Raw genomic sequence first — 20869 nt, 5'->3', positions numbered from 1 at the left:
TTCATTGCAAAGGCTACAATCCCAATACAACTTACATTTTAGGAAACTTTCCAACTACAGTTACAGTTGGCCAACTTTATAATGCCCGAACGTCAACAAGGGCTCCAGTCTCCGCTTTGTGGATCAATTTGTTTTTTTTGTCTCCCGTGGTTTCTGTTGAGTTTCTTGCAGCGTGTGACGGTGCATTGTTTGGTTTATGCAGTGCGAACCCTTTGCATGTTTCGTCAAGTTGGCGAATGTTTTCTAAATGCTGTGCATGTGTTGTCAAGTGTGACAAGATGTTTGCATCGTTTTGGAAACTGCAGTGCATTTTCCAAATGGAATTGTTTTGGGCCATTGAAGCGCGTTTGCCCGTTGGCCACCGTAGAGTTTGGATTCGTTGCTAAAATAATTGTATGCAAGCTGAAAGAGGGGAGAATATTAGAGTAGATTTGAAAATGTACAACCTGATGTAAATTGATAGCCAAATATTGACTTTTTTCTGTCTTATATGACATTTATTTGATCAAACACCAGCATGCAACATTTGTTGGAGCTACATCTGGTGTAATTGTCACGTATTCCCTTCTGTTACTAACAATCCTGAAAATGAAAGAAGAACATTTTGATTTAAACTGAGGGATTTTTTTGTGTCTATTCCCTATGTTGATACTTCCAAATGTGTGTATCATCTTACATTTGACTAGATTTTAAGTAGCCAATTATTGAGTTAGAATAGTGCTGACTGCAGCGCTAGAGTGTCAGAAATTAACAAAGAAAAAACGATTTTGGTAGGAAAAGCCAAGTCACCTACCACAACGGCATGTAGCTTTTTCAGATGACTTTTTTGGTCTTGGCTCTTTCTCAAATATGTTCAGCTTCTTTGACCACGAGCCAATCAAATCAAAGTGAACAGCAGCCCTTAATCAAGCAAGCTTTATTTTGCATCAAACACGTTATGTCAGTCTGAGAGGTTAGCCTAATGTTATTCTTTGAAAAATGCAGATTATAATTATTTGGGCCTGTGAAAAGTATTCTTGGTAGATGTACAAATTCCTCTGGTTTATCAACTCTTAACAGGAAAGAACAAAAAGTCGATTTTAATGTAATCATCCAGTCAAGGGGCCCGAAAATGCTCATTTACAGGTTCATATCAGTATTTTGTGCCTCCGCTGTGACTTATGCTTTATGTTCAAAAAGCTCTTTACTTTTCTCATACTGCCTGTGCTGCGGCACCTCTTTTCCCCCTCTGTCTGAAACCAGAGCCTAGTTCTGTTATGATTGGTCAACCACTTAGTGATGTTCTACCCCTTAACGTATTGCATATGTTATGTCCCTGATAAAAGGGGAGAATTATGACAAGAGTCAAAGTTAGGTTTCACTTGCCGGTACTTTACTCGAGTGAGTCAACAAATGCAACACCTTTCAATAGTACATACAAAAAGCCTCTTGTAAGAGTACATACACTTGTCTATTAACACTGTATTTCAATCATGACACTCCTTAATTACCACAATATCATTGATAAGATAATATAATTGACAAGATAGCAAAACCCTAACATAATTATTTAACTAAAAGATAAAGACAACATATTACATATAACTGTGTGCATACACAAAATGGCGGCAAGCACGCTACGCAGTGTTTGTTTATGTAACCATGGAGACGTTACACATTCTCGGCTATCACACACATCAGCCCAAGCTGATAAAACATATAATAATAACACACTCAATATTTCACACAACTGCTTTAAAACACTCTTTACACATGTTATGTTATAGTTTGGCCCGATTTGCTATGTTTTTGTACTATCTATAGTGCATACCTGATAAAAGGGGAGAATTATGACAAGAGTCAAAGTTAGGTTTCACTTGCCGGTGTTACAGTTTAACTAGAGTCATGACAACTGGCGTCATTCTATTATTTTAGACAGATGTATCGGGGGCGTGTACATTGAGGACCCATTGTTGACTTACCAGGAAATAAACATTTCGATCGCCTCGTCTGTCGTTTACATTCATCTTTTGCTATATCTGCCTAGGATCACTTTGATGCACATTCAGTACTCGAATGTGAGGTTGTGGGTGAGATGTCGATATAGTGTCGATTACAGGGAGGTATCGAAAAATTACAAAGTAGGTGACTGTGTGGATGCCTGTTCAAAACATTGCAAACTTGAATAAATCATTCAAATTATATATTTGTGTCCGACTTTCATTTGTACATCGTTCTTAATGTGATGTATAGTAGCTTTGATAGCTGTCTATACCTTCAGACACACAAACACAAGTTGTTTATTCACAGCCCGAAAGCAGCATCGAGATGACAAGTTGTGATCAGCTCCGATTAAATTGTGATATAAGTTCTGTAGCTATTCTCCAGCGAGCAAGATTTTTATGAAATACCTGTATCCCTCTCATCACAACAAGTTAATTTAGCTGATTAAATTATATTTAGTTAATATATTCTTTATTCCTCAATTCAAAGTATGTTCAAACAAATGTAAACCAAAAAATCATCCTCGTTAATTAAGTTATAAATAAGAGTTACTTTACCATTGAAGCGCAGATATTTGACACTAGGGGGGGGGTTACTTGTCAGAAATGTGTTCTAGGTGGTCTATTTAGTCTAAATGACGTTCCCCTTAATTTCCCCAAAAGTAGAAATGGGTCCGGGTTCTTATGGGTTAAACGTATAGGCTTAAAGGCATAATAGAACTACCGTATTATATGGATTCAACTTGTACCGTTACTGTGACATATCAGTATTAGCCATGGAAGATAGTTTGTTTGTTTCATTCCAAGCTATGCATCAAGGTTATTTTCATGCATTGAATTTGTTTTCCTGCACAGTGTAGAGTCTTGTTGTGATGAGAGGGATACAGGTATTTAACCCTCCGGTATCACTGTGGACGTTTTTGTCCATGGGTAATTTTTCACTTTTCATTTTGCAATAACTTTGGTTGTGTTGGTGACAATGGCCTGATTCTTTGCAACAAGGCTATTTTCTCGATCCAATTTTTCAAATCGGTCTTTAATTCACTGTGTAACAAATTATTGACCATTCGAGACAAAAATGTCCACTGCAAAATACTTTGATAAAAACATTATATTAAAAGGTTTTTCTCACAACTTTTTTGGGTTCAATCTTTAAAGCAACTTCCGCCCTAATAAAAAATACCAAGAATGTAATAATTTTCAGGATTTTAACCCTTTAAATGCCATACATGAAACCGCTATTTTTTTTCATGATGAAAACAGAGAAAATGAGTTATTTTCCATAAAATACATATCTGGGGACAACAGTCAAAGATTAGCAACAACATTGAAAAAACTCACACATTAGTCAGTCGGGACAAAAATGTCTTTTAATATTTGGGGTTAAATCTTTCAATCAACTTCAGTCCTGATCAAAAATACCAAATGTAAAATTATGTTCAGTATTTTAACCCTTTAACTGCCAGTTTGAAACCATGAATTTGCGTTTTCTATGAAAAACATGCACAAAAAGGCAGTTATTTTCCATATAATAAATGTTGGGGGGGTCGGCTTTTTTTATCACAGTCTTGGATATGTCAAAGATTAGCAACAACATTGATTTTGGTTGATTATTAGTTTTTGCACAACATTAAACAAAACACTCACACATTAGTCATTGGGGACAAAAATGACCACTTCCAAAAACTGCTCTAAAATGACAACAGATTAATATTTTAAAAAACGTTTTGGGGTTAAATCTTTCAATCAACTTCAGTCCTGGTCATAAATACCAAATGTTAAATTATGTTCAGGATTTTAACCCTTTAACTGCCAGTTTGAACACATGAATTTGCATTTTCTATGAAAAACATGCACAAAAAGGCAGTTATTTTCCATATAATAAATGTTGGGGGTAGTCAACTTTTTTTTCATCACAGTCTTGGATATGTCAAAGATTAGCAACAACATTTATTTTTGGTGGATTATTAGTTTTTGCACAGAATCAGATTAAACAAAAAACTCACACATTAGCCACTCACGGTCAAAAATGTCCCGTCCACTCCCATTATAACCACATCTTTTGATCTCTCCGCCATACCGGTATATAATCATGCATTTTGTAATGTCAGGGTTTTATTGGAGGAAAATAGTTCAATTTGTCATTTTTACTGTATATCACCAGATGTGACATTTTACCATTGCTTACATGCTTGTCATTTCTTGGTTTCTGGGCCTGTTGTATGGCCGCCCCTGGCCAACTTGGGGCCCCAAGCGACATTGTGAGATGAGGCCCCCTTCCCCCTTCCCCCCAACCGACAGGAGTGAACAAAAATAATTTTGGAAACAAAGTAGGCTACTTTGCAAATATAATGCCTGTTTATTAATATTATTATCAACACAGTTACTTTTTTATACAGTGAGGTAAATGGTAAATGTGCATGTTTGTCGTTCAGTATGCGTTTACAGGTGAATACGTCTGCATTTCCTGCCAAATACTAGCCTCAAAAAGATTAAAATATAATTAATGCAAATATACTACAGACAGTGTATCACTCTTCCTCCTGTACATTAGCAGATAAAAGGCATCACATACTTGAATGAATGGTAAATAAATAATGCTGGAAATAACTGCATCTCCATTAGCCTATAGTATATGCTCTGCAGAGACTGCCTTCTTCATGTCGTGAATTGTAGCTGATGTTTTAATATGGCAAATGGCAATTTGACTTATACAACATTCACAAGTTGTACATTTGACTCATACAATAACCCACCTTCGTGTGATGCTCTAGTTTCTTCATGTTTTGTTTTGTTTTTTTCCCCTCTTGCTTGCTCCATACTGAAACTGTCTTTTCACCGACATCTCTTCACCTGCACTAGTGGCCGTATCAAAGCCGTGATTGGTCAGATGGCGATTCATTGCAACGGTGTCGGGTTACAGACGTGCTCCCCTTGTCACCTCTCACTCTCGCGTGTCAGCGGGGGGTGCGCGGAGAACTGCGCACAGCAGCTGAGGCCCTCTGGGCGTGGCCCCCTGCGCAAAGGCGGGGCCCCATGCAGCCTGCGTGATTGGCCTGTAGGGAGGGGCGTCCCTGTGTGTAATGGGGCCCTACCAGCCATTGGAGTCATGTATGCAACTAATATGATGGAGGTGTGTTGGTATGGATGTGGAAGAGTGGTATCAGCTGAGAAATGTGTGTGTTTGTGTGTCTTGATGTGTTATGTGTGTGAGAATGAGACAGGAGTAAGTGTGCTCTTATGGCGTTTTGTTTTTCATTTGTGCTGTTTCATGTGTCTTTGAGGTAAACAGATGTATGATCTTGACCCAGCTTGACCTCGATGTTTTGAATTGTTAGGATAGCGCAGAGGAATGTAGCGCAGCTACGGGATGGGATCCTCTGTGTCCTCTCAACTTTCAGGGGAAGGGTCTGACGAAGAAGGATCAGACTCCACTACAAACTCCACATCAGATTCTCCTTCTCATGTTTGGCAAAAAAGTGTTTTATCTTTGTGCTGACTCCTTTCAAGCACAGTTCAGATCCACACCAGATTCTCCTTCTCAGGGTGTTTCTGTTTCAGAGGATGAGTCCTGCAGCTGAAGTTACGGGCTGCATGAGACCTCTTGTCCTACAGAGAAGCTCCTCTTCATCTTACTGGTTGTTGCGTATCACAGAAATGAAATGACCAGCCAGCCAAACTACACATATTTGAAGCTTTGGCTTTGCAGCCAGGTGTTTTTATTTACTTCAAGGAGTGTATGTATGGCTGTGTATGTCTGTTTGCTAAAGAGACATTATCAAAGGACTTTGAAGTTCCAAACAATTCAAAACATTGAGGTCAAGATCATACATCTGTTTACCTCCAAGACACATGAAACAGCACAAATGAAAAACAAAACGCCATGAGAGCACACTTACTCCTGTCTCATTCTCACACACAATCACTCACACACATACAAGGTATAAGGAGGTTTAATAGTTTGGGAATGAGGGAGTGAGAGAAAAAGAGAGAGAAAGAAAGAAAGATATGAGGCAAAAACTGTGACTTGCTGTAAACCAAATCTGCTGTATGTTGTTGTCTCTGTACACACATACTGTACACACATACTGTACATCCAGACACACACACACACACACACACACACACACACACACACACACACACACACACACACACACACACACACACACACACACACACACACACACACACACACACACACACACACACATATTTCTCAGCTGATACCACTCTTCCACATCCATACCAACACACCTACATCATATTAGTTGCATACATGTATTCCAATGGCTGGCAGGGCCCCATTATACAACAGGCCCAGAAACCAATAAATGACAAGCATAGTAAAATATCACATCTGGTGATATACAGTAAAAAGGACAAATTGAACTATTCTCCTCCAATATAAAACCCTGACATTACAAAATGCATGATTATATACCAGTATGACAGAGAGATCAAAAGATGTGGTTATAATGGGAGTGGACGGGACATTTTTGTCCGCGAGTGGCTAATGTGTGAGTTGTTTGTTTAATCTGAGTCTGTGCAAAAACTAATAATCCACCAAATAATAAATAAACAATAAATGTTGTTGCTAATCTTTGACATATCCGAGACTGTGATAAAAAAAGCCGACCCCCCCAACATTTATTATATGGAAAATATCTGCCTTTTTGTGTATGTTTTTCATAGAAAACGCATATTCATGTTTTCAAACTGGCAGTTAAAGGGTTAAAATCCTGACCATAATTTAACATTTGGTATTTTTGATCAGGACTGAAGTTGATTGAAAGATTTAACCCCAAAAAGTTTAAAAAAATATTAATCTGTTGTCATTTTAGAGCAGTTTTTGGAAGTGGACATTTTTGTCCCGAATGACTAATGTGTGAGTTTTTTTGTTTAATCTGATTTCGTGCAAAAAGTAATAATGCAAACAAATCAATTTTGTTGCTAATATTTGACATATCCAAGACTGTGATAAATAAAAGAGCCAGTCCCCAGATATGTATTTTATGGAAAATAACTAATTTTCTCTGTTTTCATCATGATAAAAAACAGCGGTTTCATGTATTCAAAATGGCATTTAAAGGGTTAAAATCCTGAAAATGATTACATTTTTATTAGGGCGGAAGTTGCTTTAAAGATTGAACCCAAAAAAGTTGTGAAAAAAACCTTTTAATATAATGTTTTTATCAAAGTCTTTTGCAGTGGACATTTTTGTCTCGAATTACTAATTTGCGTAGTCCAATCGAATTATACCGAAGGGTTGATAAAAAAACTTGCTCGCTGGAGAATAACTACAGAATTTATATCACAATTTAATCGGAGCTGATCACAATTTGTCACAGATTATCCAGTCATCTCAATGCTCCTTTCGGGCTGTGAATAAACAACTCGAGTTTTACTTTTAGGCTGTCTGAAGGTATAGACAGCTATCAAAGCTACTATCACATTAAGAACGATGTAAAAATGAAAGTCGGACCCAAATATATAATTTAAATGATTTATTCATGTTTGCAATGTTTTGAACAGGCATCCACACAGTCAACTACTGTGATTTTCGATACCTCCCTGTAACGGCCCTTCCACACGGTGGCGTGCGTTGTTAATGGGGTGACGTCACACTTTGCCGAACTGCATTGTGGGAGCGTCGCGTCGCTTTGCTCGCGAGGTCGCTTTGCTCGCGAGGTCGCTTTGCTCGCGTCGCTTTGCTCGCGTCGCTCGCTTCAAAAGTTGAGCAATGTTCAACTTTTGAAGCTTCGACGGAAGCGTCAGCCATTCAAATCATATGCCAGTACAAGCTCTAGCCAATCAAACCGCATGCTTGTGTGTCCGGGGTGGGAGATTCATGTGATTGGTTGTTGGTCGAGCTTCAGACAGGCCCACCGGCAAGCTTCAACGCATGCCGCCGTGTGGACGCTGCATAAGCGTCACAATATCGACATCTTACCCACAACCTCACATACGAGTACTGAATATGCATCAAAGTGATCCTATGGAGGCAGATATAGCAAAATATGAATGTAAACGACAGACGAGGCGATCAAAATGTTTATTTCCTGGTAAGTCAACAATGGGTCCTCAATGTACACGCCCCCGATACATCTGTCTATAGAGTGGCGAAGTCCCTCCCTTTCCGGTGGACCCCATGGGACCTTATTTCGGAAAAATTATGTATTGAAGTCAATGGCGAGAGAAAACGTATCTTTCGATCCCGTTTGAATTGTGCCATGAATTACACATATGATGTTAGTCAATCTTAAAAAATAATTTCCATGTCAAAAAAGTCACAGTTTGTCGTAAAACTGTTGAAATATAAGACTATGAAAAATACGCAACTAGAAAGACTATCAATGTATCCTCGATTATAGCTCCTCCAGAGAGCCTCCCCGATGCTCAATCCTCGGTCCTCAATGTGCATTTAGAGAAATTAGATGTCCTTCAACATGGCGCGCCGAAAACCATTTCCGGTTCACTACCGGAGGACCGAGGATTCGAGGAGTCGAGGAGGGGAAATTAGAGAAATAAGAAAGGCCCAAGATGTTCTGTTTGTTATGCTGTTCTGTTTTTAAAGAGATGTCTCACCCTGGACAAGGACGTGTAACTCACTCAACTGTGACGCAATCAGATATGTCATGGTTGCAAATGAAGTTTTCAGTAGGCCTACTTGCAAATAAGTATTTAATACTCACCCCAGCAAAACAGAGTTTTTTAAACAGCAGGCAGGAATCAGCTGATTCAGTAAAAGGCTTCATTCAAGAATTCATATGCTGAAGTTGAACATTATAAACAGAAAACTGAAAAAAAGATTGGTAATTCAGGAATAAAGGTGCATGGAAATTCGTACATTTATTGTCGTTTTTTTGTTTTACGAAATGTTATTGATTTTTCATTAAAAAAATATATACATTTTGAATTGAATTTAAGTTTAATGGCATTGGTTCTGCCTGTAGCATGTGTATGTTCTTAATATGTGTTTAAATACAACTGATTGTCTGTCTTTTATGTTTACAGATGGGAAGCTGGATGTGTTTCAGCACAACAAGCTGCTCACATCGATAGCGGTGTGGACCACTTTTGGAGAACTAGCCATTCTGTACAACAGCACACGAACAGCATCAGTGCGAGGTAACGATTTGTAGTTCTCCTGATTAGATTGTACCTCAACATTTTGTATTGTATGGTGTTGCCATTCTTCAGATGAGCTATTATGCTAAATATTATGATATCCGTATCTAATATAAATAATAATAATAGTAAATGTGCTTCTGTTGGCCTAAACATTTAATTCCACATTTACTTGGCATTGTTGGGGATGTTTGATTTAAAAATAAGAGCAGCCCAGAATATAATGGCATCAATTGAAATGTGTATTTGTCAACTTAACGTGTAAAAATGTGTTTCAAGATAAGTAACGCTGTTCACATCAAATGCTTATTCCTATAGTTTGTCATTTGAAAATAGTAAGATTAAACAAAGGTTGCCTCTTTGGCAGGACTGAAAAAGAGATATGCCCAACATTTGCTGTGTTGAGGTTTCAAGATGATGAACATATGGACAGCTGGATAACAACAGTATAATTTTCCTGCAACCTTCATGCTTTCCCCAAATGATAGCCAAGGTGATAGTAATGGTATTATTAAGTGCCTTGAACATTTTTGCAAATAGCTGTCGTATATGGGAACAAAATCAAACTCAGGGAGGACGCCTCCAGACCCTCCAGGTTTGGGCCGCAAATGTTTAAAATGACAAGGTAAAGATCATGTCAACTATGCATTCTAATACAAAATATCTTTATTTGGAGAAGAAGACTGCCAAGAACCCCAACATAAGCAAAAAAAAAAACATCTTTCAATTTATTTTTCTTTTATGCTAAGGTTAGCTACGTTAAAATATATATATATTTTGATTCTATGACATGGGTTGCATTGTTTAGATTATGAAATACCTGTTTTATTATACCAGCCACAGTATTCGACAAGAATTGGTTTTCCATTATGTCCTGTACCATTTAGCATCTAATTATCTTGTATCTTCCCAGTCCAATCCTGACTTCTGAATGTAATCTGACACTTTATCTGAGTCGCAGTGACTTCTTAAATGGATCACCTGATAGTGATGGAAGTAGAATCAGATAAGTAATTAGACCCGAGTAAACAAGCTTTTGCATTGGTTGTGTTGACAAAGGCTTTCCATGATATCCACAGCTTTGCATTCTGATTGGTTTTCACCTCCTTGGAATTTGTAAAGCGCATACCATGTAGCATGTGAGTGCTCTTTGTCTGGGTTTGTATATTTAAACAAGTAATTGACTTGCGGCCCTTAGGGTAGGGACACTTATTTGACCTCAATATTCGGGGTAAAACTGGAAAAACCGTGACAGTTCGACAAGTCTCTGAGTGGGACAAAGGGGAACCCTTTCTTTGCTACCGGTTCATGTTAATCTTTCACAGCTACTTCCTCCTTGGACCAACAAAAGCCTGTCTCAGAGTTTCTGTAGATTTGGAGTGACTCACCACCAAGATGCAAGACAGATTACAGTGTTTTTCTCCCCTCCTTTGTCCTTGTGACAAAATAAAACAACATGTAATTTATATGTGGTGATAGAGGGCTTTGATTAAACTAAATTAAAATACTATGAAAGATAAGGGAGAGGAAATAATTGGTTATTTTTCTAGACCCTCTGAAACTAGCTGTGGCTCTGCACTTAGCAATCAGGGGCACAGGTTTTTGGCTGTGGGGTCAGAACCTGGACCATGTCTCAGGTCTCATGTTTTGTTGCTTTTACAGCGGTGAACAAAGTGAAGGTGTGGGTTCTGGACCGGGAGGTGTTTCAGAACATCATGAGGAGAACGGCTGAGACGCGACATGAACAGTACCGCAACTTCCTCCGAAGGTTTGTCCCAAGCTGTAGCAAAACTGCTAGCATCCCATCACTCGTATAGTTCTTGTAACCGTTAACACACACAAAACATGTTCTAATGAAAGTAATGGGTAAGTAAAAACGACATCGTAGAAAAATACCAGCAGAAAATCCAAACATAACATCAAACATCAAACTACCGGATGTTTAGAGTACAAAATGTCTACCAACGTCAAGCAAATTACTAGTTTGGTTTGGTTACTCGACAAGTCCCTTGGTCAGTTTATCACTATACAAACTATAGTTTAATGGTCAAGATCAAATTCCTCATTCTAAACAAATAACATTTAGTTGTCTTGTTTGTTTGCATACATTTACTCAGTCGAATATTTACTTTACTTTTTTTGCCAGTGGTTAGTCTTGTACAATATATTACTTTTTGCCAAGATGTTCAACTTTCTACACTGCCAACTCTGTTAATTCAGGTGACTAGTGAAGGCCTGTCTACACTGAGTTTTCTTCTCAAAAACCAGGGTCTAAAATAAGTTATAAGCTGCAAAGAGCTGCAGAGTTGGACAGCAGATATATGATTGAGTAAACATTGCGGAATATAACTCTTTTTAGGGGTCCAAGTATGAAAAGATTGTTGATATGAGTAACCTTAAAAAATTGAAAACTCAACAAATATATTAGATTGAATTTAGATCATGTTTCTTTTTTTCCTTGTGCATTACTTGATGGTTCCTGGCATCTTGTGTATGGTGATTTGTATTATTACATACAGAAATGAATGCTCATTACCTGTGTTTTGTCCTTTCTGTCAGTGTTTCACTCTTGACTAATCTACCAGAAGACAAGCTAAGCAAAATAGTGGACTGCCTCGAGGTGGTAAGTAATTCTGTCAAACTATCTTCATTCTGTTGCTTGGACAATTTGACTTTTCAATGTATTGCTTCGTTATTTCACAACCCTCTCGAAGCTCATGGGAGCCCCAGCATTACAGATAGCTGCTGTCAAAATATCATTACCATTTGACCATATACCATTACTGCATGTCAGCATATTCTTTTTACCTCCAGTCGGCAAGAACTCACAAATTACCTTGTTGATGAACAGAGCCGATATTATTCCTGTCATCGCTGAGCGCTGTATATTGTTACCATAATTATTTGACCAAGGCCCCAGAAAGTGTTTATTCAACTGGGGGACGAGTGATTTCTTAAAGATGTGCGAGTGACAGGCTTTTGGTGTGAGAACATACAAGTGTGTGTGTGTGTGTGTGTGTGTGTGTGTGTGTGTGTGTCTGTGTGTGTGGTGTGTGTGTGTGTGTGTGTGTGTGTGTGTGTGTGTGTGTGTGTGTGTGTGTGTGTGTGTGTGTGGTGTGTGTGTGTGTGTGTGTGTGTGTGTGTGTGTGTGTGTGTGTGTGTGTGTGTGTGTGAATGTGTGTGTGATGTGTGAGCATGTGAATGTGTGTGTATGTTGAACAATCCAGGAGAATAGCTCGCCCCTGCTCTCCTCCATGAGCATTGTATTTCAGCGGGGAAAGAGAAAGCGGAGAGCGGGGCATGTCAGCTTCAGAAAAAGCCTTTCTCAGCGTCTTTTCACAATGAAAACTTCAAGGACGTTCCTGGCAATCATTGGTACTGCCATTACTTTCCACTACGGGATCATTTACTTATTCAGTCATTTCTAAAGGAGCTGATTCTGTTGCCTGTTGTTGACTGTAACCCAATAGTGGTGCAGATGTTCATAGAGAATTGGCTAGATAATATTGAAGCTTCTTGTCAAACAGTGAGGGCCTGGTATTTGGTGTGTGTGTTTTGGCCTGTACAGTATGTTTCTGTGTGTGTGTGTGTGTGTGTGTGTGGTGTGTGTGTGTGTGTGTGTGTGTGTGTGTGTGTGTGTGTGTGTGTGTGTGTGTGTGTGTGAGAGGGGGGGGGGCATGTTTTTAGGATTCTCCATCAGGTTTTCACTCGCCCCTAAGCCTATCACTTACAATGTGTTGGAGGGCTAGCCAATAGAAGAACAAGTGTTACATAGTGATGCCATTATTTTACGGAAGTAAACAAAGGAGTCCAATGGAGGAATGTCAGGCAGCGGGCAAGTGAGTGGGAGAGAATCTCCCTCTCGAGTAAACTTTGGAATTTTAGCCTTTACAGACCAAAAACTATAACACACTGAAGGAAAGGGAAAACCCCAAAAAGCATAATAGGGCCCCATTAAGATTATATGCCAGGTTTTACTTGGTGTGCAGCTGCGTAGTCAACCATCCCAGCCACACTGATTTCAAATCAATCAATCGCAAATATTTAACATGTTCTAAATATCCTGTTGTGTTGGGGGAACCCTAAGCACAATAAAGGACAATGTTCACACACCTTAAGGACACAAATTCTAAATATACGACTTGATATCATTATGTGCTAGGTCTCTCAGAATTGTAACATCTGTGAAGATTTGAAAAATATTAGAGTGTAGGCCAGCCCTAAGATAAAATTGAACACAAATACAGTATGGAATGTGTGACCTTGTGACCTATGTATAAATCCTTTCGTATTTAAAATGTTGTTTCTTGGTCCATAAATATCACTTATCTGTCACTGTCTTTTTAAATCATTCATGTGTGCTGAACGGCTCCTGAACGGCTCCTTGAAGGCAGCGAGATGCTTTCAAGGACAACACAGGACAACTAGTCCACCTGGGGGCTGCTGCAGACTGTGGTGGTCTTAAAAACAAGTTTAGTTTTAGTGTTTCTGTCCCTGGAAGTAGTGAGAGGCGTGCAGTTGAATATGTGATGTGGCTGGTCGATTGACAGTCTCCAAAAATAGTGCAGCCAAACCGAAAACACACACACAGCTGAGCATAAGTGGCTTTCTCTGCATAAGTAAACCAAATTGAAGCCCTGCCCGAGGCACAATTCAAATGGTGTCACTCTCCTGCACACTCACTGTGTCATCAAGACAGTCTTTATAAACAAAACCTTGGCATGTTGTTTCCGTTGTCACCGACGGGTGTTTAACAAGGCTCTCATTAAGCGTAAACGTGTCGAATAAAAGCTTGGACGCTCAAGGAAAATGGCACTTGTGTCAAGAGTTTTGTCCGTAAACACCCAGGAATGTTTACGCATGGTTGCTCTGATTTGTTTGTTCACTTTCGGCCAAAATCCTCTATAGTCGAATGGATTACAGCCGTTGAGCAAATTTGGCATCTGCCCCAGAGAACATATCCTCCTGGTCACCTTCATTCTGTGCATTTCCACCGTCTTCACCTAAAAGCTTTAAAAGGAAAGGTGATCTGGCAGCTCGCTGAGTCAGCTGTGGATGGTGCGTCAGGTTCTGTATAACTGGTGGCATAAAGTGGAGGAATATGTGTCTGAATGAGCGAGAGAACACATTACACCTCGATGTTCAAGAGTATTTTAAGGTTTCATTCAGTTTTATGATGCTTGTAAGATTTATCTAAACATTGAGACAGTCTTTCTCTGTCAAGTGTGAGCAGCACCAACTGGAGTGTGTCCGAGTGAGAGTGGACTTCTTGCAAAGTCTTTGAGCCTATACCATGGCTACTGGAAGCACTTGTTTCTGATTGGCTGAGAGGTGTCCGTTATCATCAAATCAAGACTCTTTGAGGTTAAACAAACATTCAGATTCTGTGAAAAGGGTATATTCTGCAGGAATCAACAATACTGATACCGAAGGCTATGTTACCGTTGAATTCCTACTGATGAAATTAAAACACAATAAAAATGGGTTTTCTTTTTGCTTGAGATAAGTGTATGTGGTGCGAGGAAGAAAATACACTCTTACTATTTGAATATGATATATAAAATAAGGGAATCTGTTCCAACTTTGCAATGCGATGGTCTTCACTTCACATCATTTAATGACTTACCAGAACATGATATATTAGAATACCCCTTTTTACGCTATGGGCACCTATACTTTCCAGTCATATCGCTGGCATGCATTTTTTTGTATTGCTCAGTACAACGGACATCTTTGATGAAAAAATGTAGGCCCTGTCGGACTCTTTGAGATTTGATTCTGGGATTTGAGCATCTAGCTTGCTACAATATCGGCAAAGGGTTTCAGAGATGGAGAGAAATGTTGCTAAAGATAGCTAGCCTTTTGCCATCATTAACCGTAGTAGCCATGGCGAGTTGACACGGAATGTAAACTATTAGAAAGATGGAGGGACAGTGTTGCTAGCCTGGTGCTACTAACGTAGCTAAGGTAGCTGAGGAGGCTAGCTTGCAGCATTGTTTTGCAGAAGTCATTTGTTGCCTATGCTGGGTAAGCAACTCTCCTGCACGATATTATGCTGTTTATCAAACTACATTTAGTAGCAAAGCGAATAGGAACGTGGACCTTTAATTGGACAAAAAGCTGTCTTGAGGAACTCTTTCTGAAATGTCCTGTGATTGAACAAAGTCACTGGCTAGCTTTTCTAAGGCCTGAAAACAGAGCCCAGAAGTCTAGAGGTTTGTCAGACATATATTAAAATATGCTGAAAGGTTGTCATGGCAAATTGATGCCAATAATATTCTGCCTACCCCAGCTTTTATAATATCATGTAGCATGGGGAGAAGTGCTGTTCTCTATACTTTATGACTGAGAGCAGATAACCAGTGACATTTATGTGCAAGGCAACCTGAATTTTAAAACCCTGTAATCCAAGCCCATCTATTCTTGTGAAAACCTTTCTTGCTATTTCTGCTAGATAATACCCATTGTCAAATCCTATGATCACCATAATCGGAGGCCATCATGACAGACATTAAAAAAACATCTTAATCAACAGACTATCAAGCTTTACTTCATGTATCATTAATCCCATGAGGTTCCCAAAATCCCCTCCATGCTGAGAAGCTCTGAATGACGGAGCAGTATTGATGGCTGAACTCCAGCTCTCATCCCCGAGGGGACCGGCTACCAGGAATCAGACCAACCGGTTCAATGGTTAAATCAATGTAATGCTTCAGCTCTGACTGTTGTTTCCCCATTATTACCCTCCTGTCTCCCATCAGGAATACTATGACAAGGGAGAGCACGTCATCCGGGAGGGAGAGGAGGGAAGCACCTTCTACATCATCGCACAGGGAAAGGTAATGTATGTTATTCACAGACAAACACACAAGCACATCATTGAGCTTATAACTTATGTCAGGACCCTCAATTGCTACCCTTGCAACACTGTTTGCTGATTTTAACAGTATGGTACTAACCGTAACAAAAGACAAACCGAAAATGTTCTCTCTTTTGAAAAGGCACTTGCGAATATTGGCCAACATTACCTAATGTGGAGGCAGCATTTGGCGAATGACAACAGTGCTTTGAATTAATGCTAATGTCAATATGCTATATTAATCACAATGACAAGGCAAATGTCAAATCAAGCTATTTAAAAACCTTTTTTGCAGTGTTTCCCAGTGGTTATGAAAACCTGTTACACATGGGCAGCAGAGATTTCTAAGCTGTTATAAGACTCTGCACTCATTAGGGCTGGAGACACAAGCCCTTAATCCTGTCCTTTCAACAGCACAATAAATCCTCTCATGCCTCAGTTAGACAGTTCTGTATGACGTCTCTATTGCACTGATAAGGATGCTGCTCCAGCACCAAAGGCTTTTCTTATCAGTGAGCATGCTGGGAGCTACAGCAATACCGCTGGTCTGTCTTGCTGGACACTGGAACCCTTTCTGCTTTCATTCTTCCTTGAATTTGGGTTGCAGCATCTGTGTAAACAAAACTGCAAACCACAGTGAATACATCAGGTATGTCATCCTGCAACAAATCTGCAATTCAAAGAAGAGGAATTTCCTTGTGGCAAATTCAAACAATTGACTCATTGATTCATTGACTAAATTGCTTACCCTTTTTTAACAGACCAGTTTTGGTCAATACTCCAACAAAACAATATGTTGGTCAAGCTGTATGTGAGTTTGGGGGGCGTGGGACTATGACTCACCCGCCCGTCTGTCTGATCAGTCAGCAACCTGACACCGGGGAGCCAGGGGAGATGGAGAGAGGCCAGAGTTGTCCACAGGGGACTTTCAAAATGCCATTATGAGGCTTTGCGGGACAGCACCTCCTCTGAGCTAAGCTAACTAAACCAGAGAGGAACACATGTTGTTTGGGTGAAAGGGGGCTAATACAGGAAATGGTTCCACCCCCCTGCTCCCTTCGTACCCCCTGACAAGGGAGGGGATACACTCTGAGAGCTCTTGCCACCAGGAAAAACAGGGGAAGTGAAGGTCACTTGGGTCGAATGGGACACTTAGCTAAAACACACCCCGGCCGTTATGGCTGTGATATCATTGCGGCGTTTTTCCGGCAGGGTGGTGCCACGAGTGGCATGTTTGACCTCGACCGGGGCGGGCCACTGGTTTTTAAAGCCTCACAAATTAGGGAGAAGTTTCACAACATCCTGCTGGTGGATTTTTGTAAAAAAAAAAACTGCTGCTCTATACAGCAGAACAGAGGCAGCTAATTATAACCTCACAACGAATGTGTTTTATCTGACAGAATGTCAACTAAAATATCATCAACCCCACTTAATCACTTGTAGCCATCATGTTCCAATTACTATAATTGAATGTGTCAATTATTGCAATCTCCAAGGATTCTAACTTTTTACATTGCATGTCAAAATATTTGGAGAAAATTGAAAGCACCTGTAAAAGCTGCTGACTGAATAAGTGAAGTGTGCTTTAAAGATCCAGCTGACATGTGTTGTGCAGGTGAAAGTGACCCAGAGCACAGAGGCCCACAAGCTCCCGCAGATTATCAACACGCTGCAGAAGGGAGACTACTTTGGAGAGAAAGCACTTATAAGGTAAAAACAAACATCTCACACCATCATAGATTGTCATTTATTTCATGCCTCTAGATATTATTGGGTGGTTAGAGATACTGTTCCATTAGCCCAGTCATGTTTATTGGTATTGCCCCAGTATCACAGATAAGGTTTTTACAACATGAATACCCACAAATCCACAACCCAGCCATTAGCATTACCTGCTTACTTTATTTAAGGAGACATATTTGAAAAACTCACTTTTTCAGTGCTTGTGCACATATATATGGGTCTATAGTGGGCGTACCAACAAAACAAAAAAAGGCTAAAATATGTCAGTCTGTGAATTTTTTGCAGGGCTGCAACCCAGTCTCACGGCATTTCGTGTTATAGTCACGAAATTAATTTAATCTATTGATTCGTGTTCACCAACATGATTTTTGCATTTTCTTCGTGTCACACAGAACGATTTTAAAAGCAATGTATTTCTATTGGTAGTATGTTTCGTGCCTGCACCACGTCACTTTTGTCCGGTCGGGTCTTGGAAGACCAGAAGCTCTGTGGTTCATAAACACATTTTCTTACTCAATATCTTACCCTTAGTCTAACCCAGCGTTTCTCAAAGTGTGGGGCGCGCCCCACTGGTGGGGCGCAGAGATGTGATAGGTGGGTCGCGAAATACAAAATATATATATATATTAGGGCTGTCAGTCGATTAAAATATTTAATCGCGATTAATCGCATGATTGTCCATAGTTAATCGCGATTAATCGCAAATTAATCGCACATTTTTGATCTGTTCTAAATGTACCTTAGAGGAATATTTTTCAAGTTTTTAATACTCTTATCAACATATGAGTGGACAAATATGCTTTATGCTAATGTTTATTATCATTTGAACAATGACAAATATCCTCATGAATATTAAACACAACAACCTCTGAACATTACAAATATTCGCCTCAATTCAACCTGGAACCTCTCTCATACAATAATACAATACAAATGGTGTTTGTGTGTGTGTGTGTGTGTGTGTGTGTGTATATATATATATTAGGGCTGTCAAGTTAACGCGTTAATAACGCGTTAACGCAAAAAAAATTTAACGCCACTAATTATTTTAACGCGATTAACGCATGTGTATTTTTTTTCCTCGGCCGCCCCGTAGTTTCAGAGTGCATCGAGTTTAAAATACCGTCTACAAGCTGATGCTGACAGCCCCGCTCCTGCCGCCCGCTTGTGCCACACTTCCACGCTCACCGGCAGGCACCGACTGGCTATTGGGAGGACCGGGAGGGTGTGTGTATGTGTTGCTCGAGCGAGCGAGAGAGAGACCTTACGTGCATTGTTGTTGTTAGCATCTGGTGCTAGCTAGCTGCGCTAACAGATATAAGGAGCTGCTTAAATGAAAACAGAGGAGCGACATTTCGCCTTGAGTTGCACATAGCTCCAACGATCCATCTCTCACACACACACACACACACACACACACACATACACACACACACACACACACACACACACACACACACACACACACACACACACACACACACACACACCATTTTTATTGTATTAGGTTCCAGGTTGAATTGAGGCGAATATTTGTAATGTTCAGAAGTTGTTGTGTTTAATATTCATGAGAATATTTGTCATTGTTCAAATGATAATAAACATTAGCATAAAGCATATTTGTCCACTCATATGTTGATAAGAGTATTAAAAACTTGAAAAATATTCCTCTAAGGTACATTTAAAACAGATAAAAAATGTGCGATTAATTTGCGATTAATCGCGATTAACTATGGACAATCATGCGATTAATCGCGATTAAATATTTTAATCGACTGACAGCCCTAATATATATATTTTTTTTTTTCACACTGGTGGAATATCAGAACAACGGCCCGGGGTGCAAAACGCATCAATGAAAGCGACACTCTACCACACAAAACAACACTTGTAGATAACCCAATTTGTGTTCTTTGAAATTGAAAAGGATATTGCATTGTGTTTGTTACTTTTGTTGCAGTTGTATGTCTTAAGTGTAATTTGGCATGCTTTTATTTTGAAGGTGAGTTTACGCTGTTGACAGTTGTTGTTGCTATGGAAACAAGAAACGTTTCACAGCGGGCGGAACTTGTCATAAAGTCCGCGATAATAAAGCCCACCCATTTAGAGGGAAGATATGATTGGTCAATTGTACTGTCATTTGACATTACTCTCTCGTTCAGTTACTATAGCTGGCCCTCTGTGAATTCATAGCTGAATAGGCAGATTCAAAGGATTTATTTCTTTGGAAATGTTATTTTAAATACAATTTAATCAAGTTATTTTTGGTAAAACTAATGACAAATATTACTAAAAACATATTTTTAAAAAATATATAAAGAAAAATATAATTAGTTTTAATATTTTTAAATATTATTTTGCAGAATATCTTAGGCCCTCAGAGACAGGCTCGCCACTGGTAAAAATCTCTCATACACACATGTGAAACGCTCTCACAGACACACACAACAGCGTTGCAGTCGGGAAGAAAAGCAATGTGGAGCGAGAGAGAGAGAGCAAGAGAGAGAGCACACCTTTATCTATTTAATAAAGTTGTAAAAAATTAAGTAAGAAATCATTCCAATGTGTACTATAGGACAGTAAAAAGTTTAAAAGGGGAGGGATTAGTCAAATATGCATAAATAAAAAGAAATAATGCTAACTAGGTAACATAAGATAAGAATAAACAAGTTTAAATGATTTGTTGTGATCATATTCTAAAGATGTTTGGATTATTGAAAAGTATACAGCTCCCTTTCATCTGAGTGTTGAGAGCTGTGTCCATAAATTCATGTTGGGCTCAAAGTAGGGCTGTTCGTTTATGGCAAAAATAATAATCTCGATTATTTGGGTCAATAATTGATATCACGATTATTAAAAACGATTAACCATTTACTTTGAAAACATCAATTTATTGAAGAAAATAATTTGAAAAGTATGTTTTTAACAGTTGATTACCCTGAACTTTAAGTATAATTCAACTGAAAAACCTATTTTAAAAAAAATAAAATCGTTTTATTTCGATTATGTTGTTTTCATAATCGTTGCATGCCAAAATCGTAAATGCGATTAAAATACGATTAATTGAGCAGTCCTAGCGCAAAGTGCACCAGGTTGATGCATTTAACTTCAACATTTAAAAAAAATCTTCCTGGGGGTGCATGCCCCGGGACCC

At 39.1% G+C, this 20869-nt stretch overlaps 1 protein-coding gene across 1 annotated transcript in view; it reads left to right on the top strand.

The window, feature by feature from the left end:
* prkg2 (protein kinase cGMP-dependent 2) overlaps nt 1-20869 on the top strand; it is a 38494-nt gene that overhangs the window by 5507 nt on the left and 12118 nt on the right. Inside the window, exons 4-8 of the mRNA XM_034216680.1 lie at nt 9000-9113; nt 10776-10881; nt 11673-11736; nt 15875-15952; nt 17588-17682. Of these exons, the coding sequence (XP_034072571.1) occupies nt 9000-9113; nt 10776-10881; nt 11673-11736; nt 15875-15952; nt 17588-17682 (457 nt within the window). The remainder of the gene's footprint in view (nt 1-8999; nt 9114-10775; nt 10882-11672; nt 11737-15874; nt 15953-17587; nt 17683-20869) is intronic.

The sequence above is a fragment of the Gymnodraco acuticeps genome, unplaced genomic scaffold, assembly GCF_902827175.1.
Source record: "Gymnodraco acuticeps unplaced genomic scaffold, fGymAcu1.1, whole genome shotgun sequence".
In the NCBI taxonomy this organism is placed as follows: Eukaryota; Metazoa; Chordata; class Actinopteri; order Perciformes; family Bathydraconidae; genus Gymnodraco; species Gymnodraco acuticeps.
The sequence above is the reverse complement of the archived record's forward strand: the minus strand, read 5'-3'. Positions and strand labels throughout refer to the sequence as shown.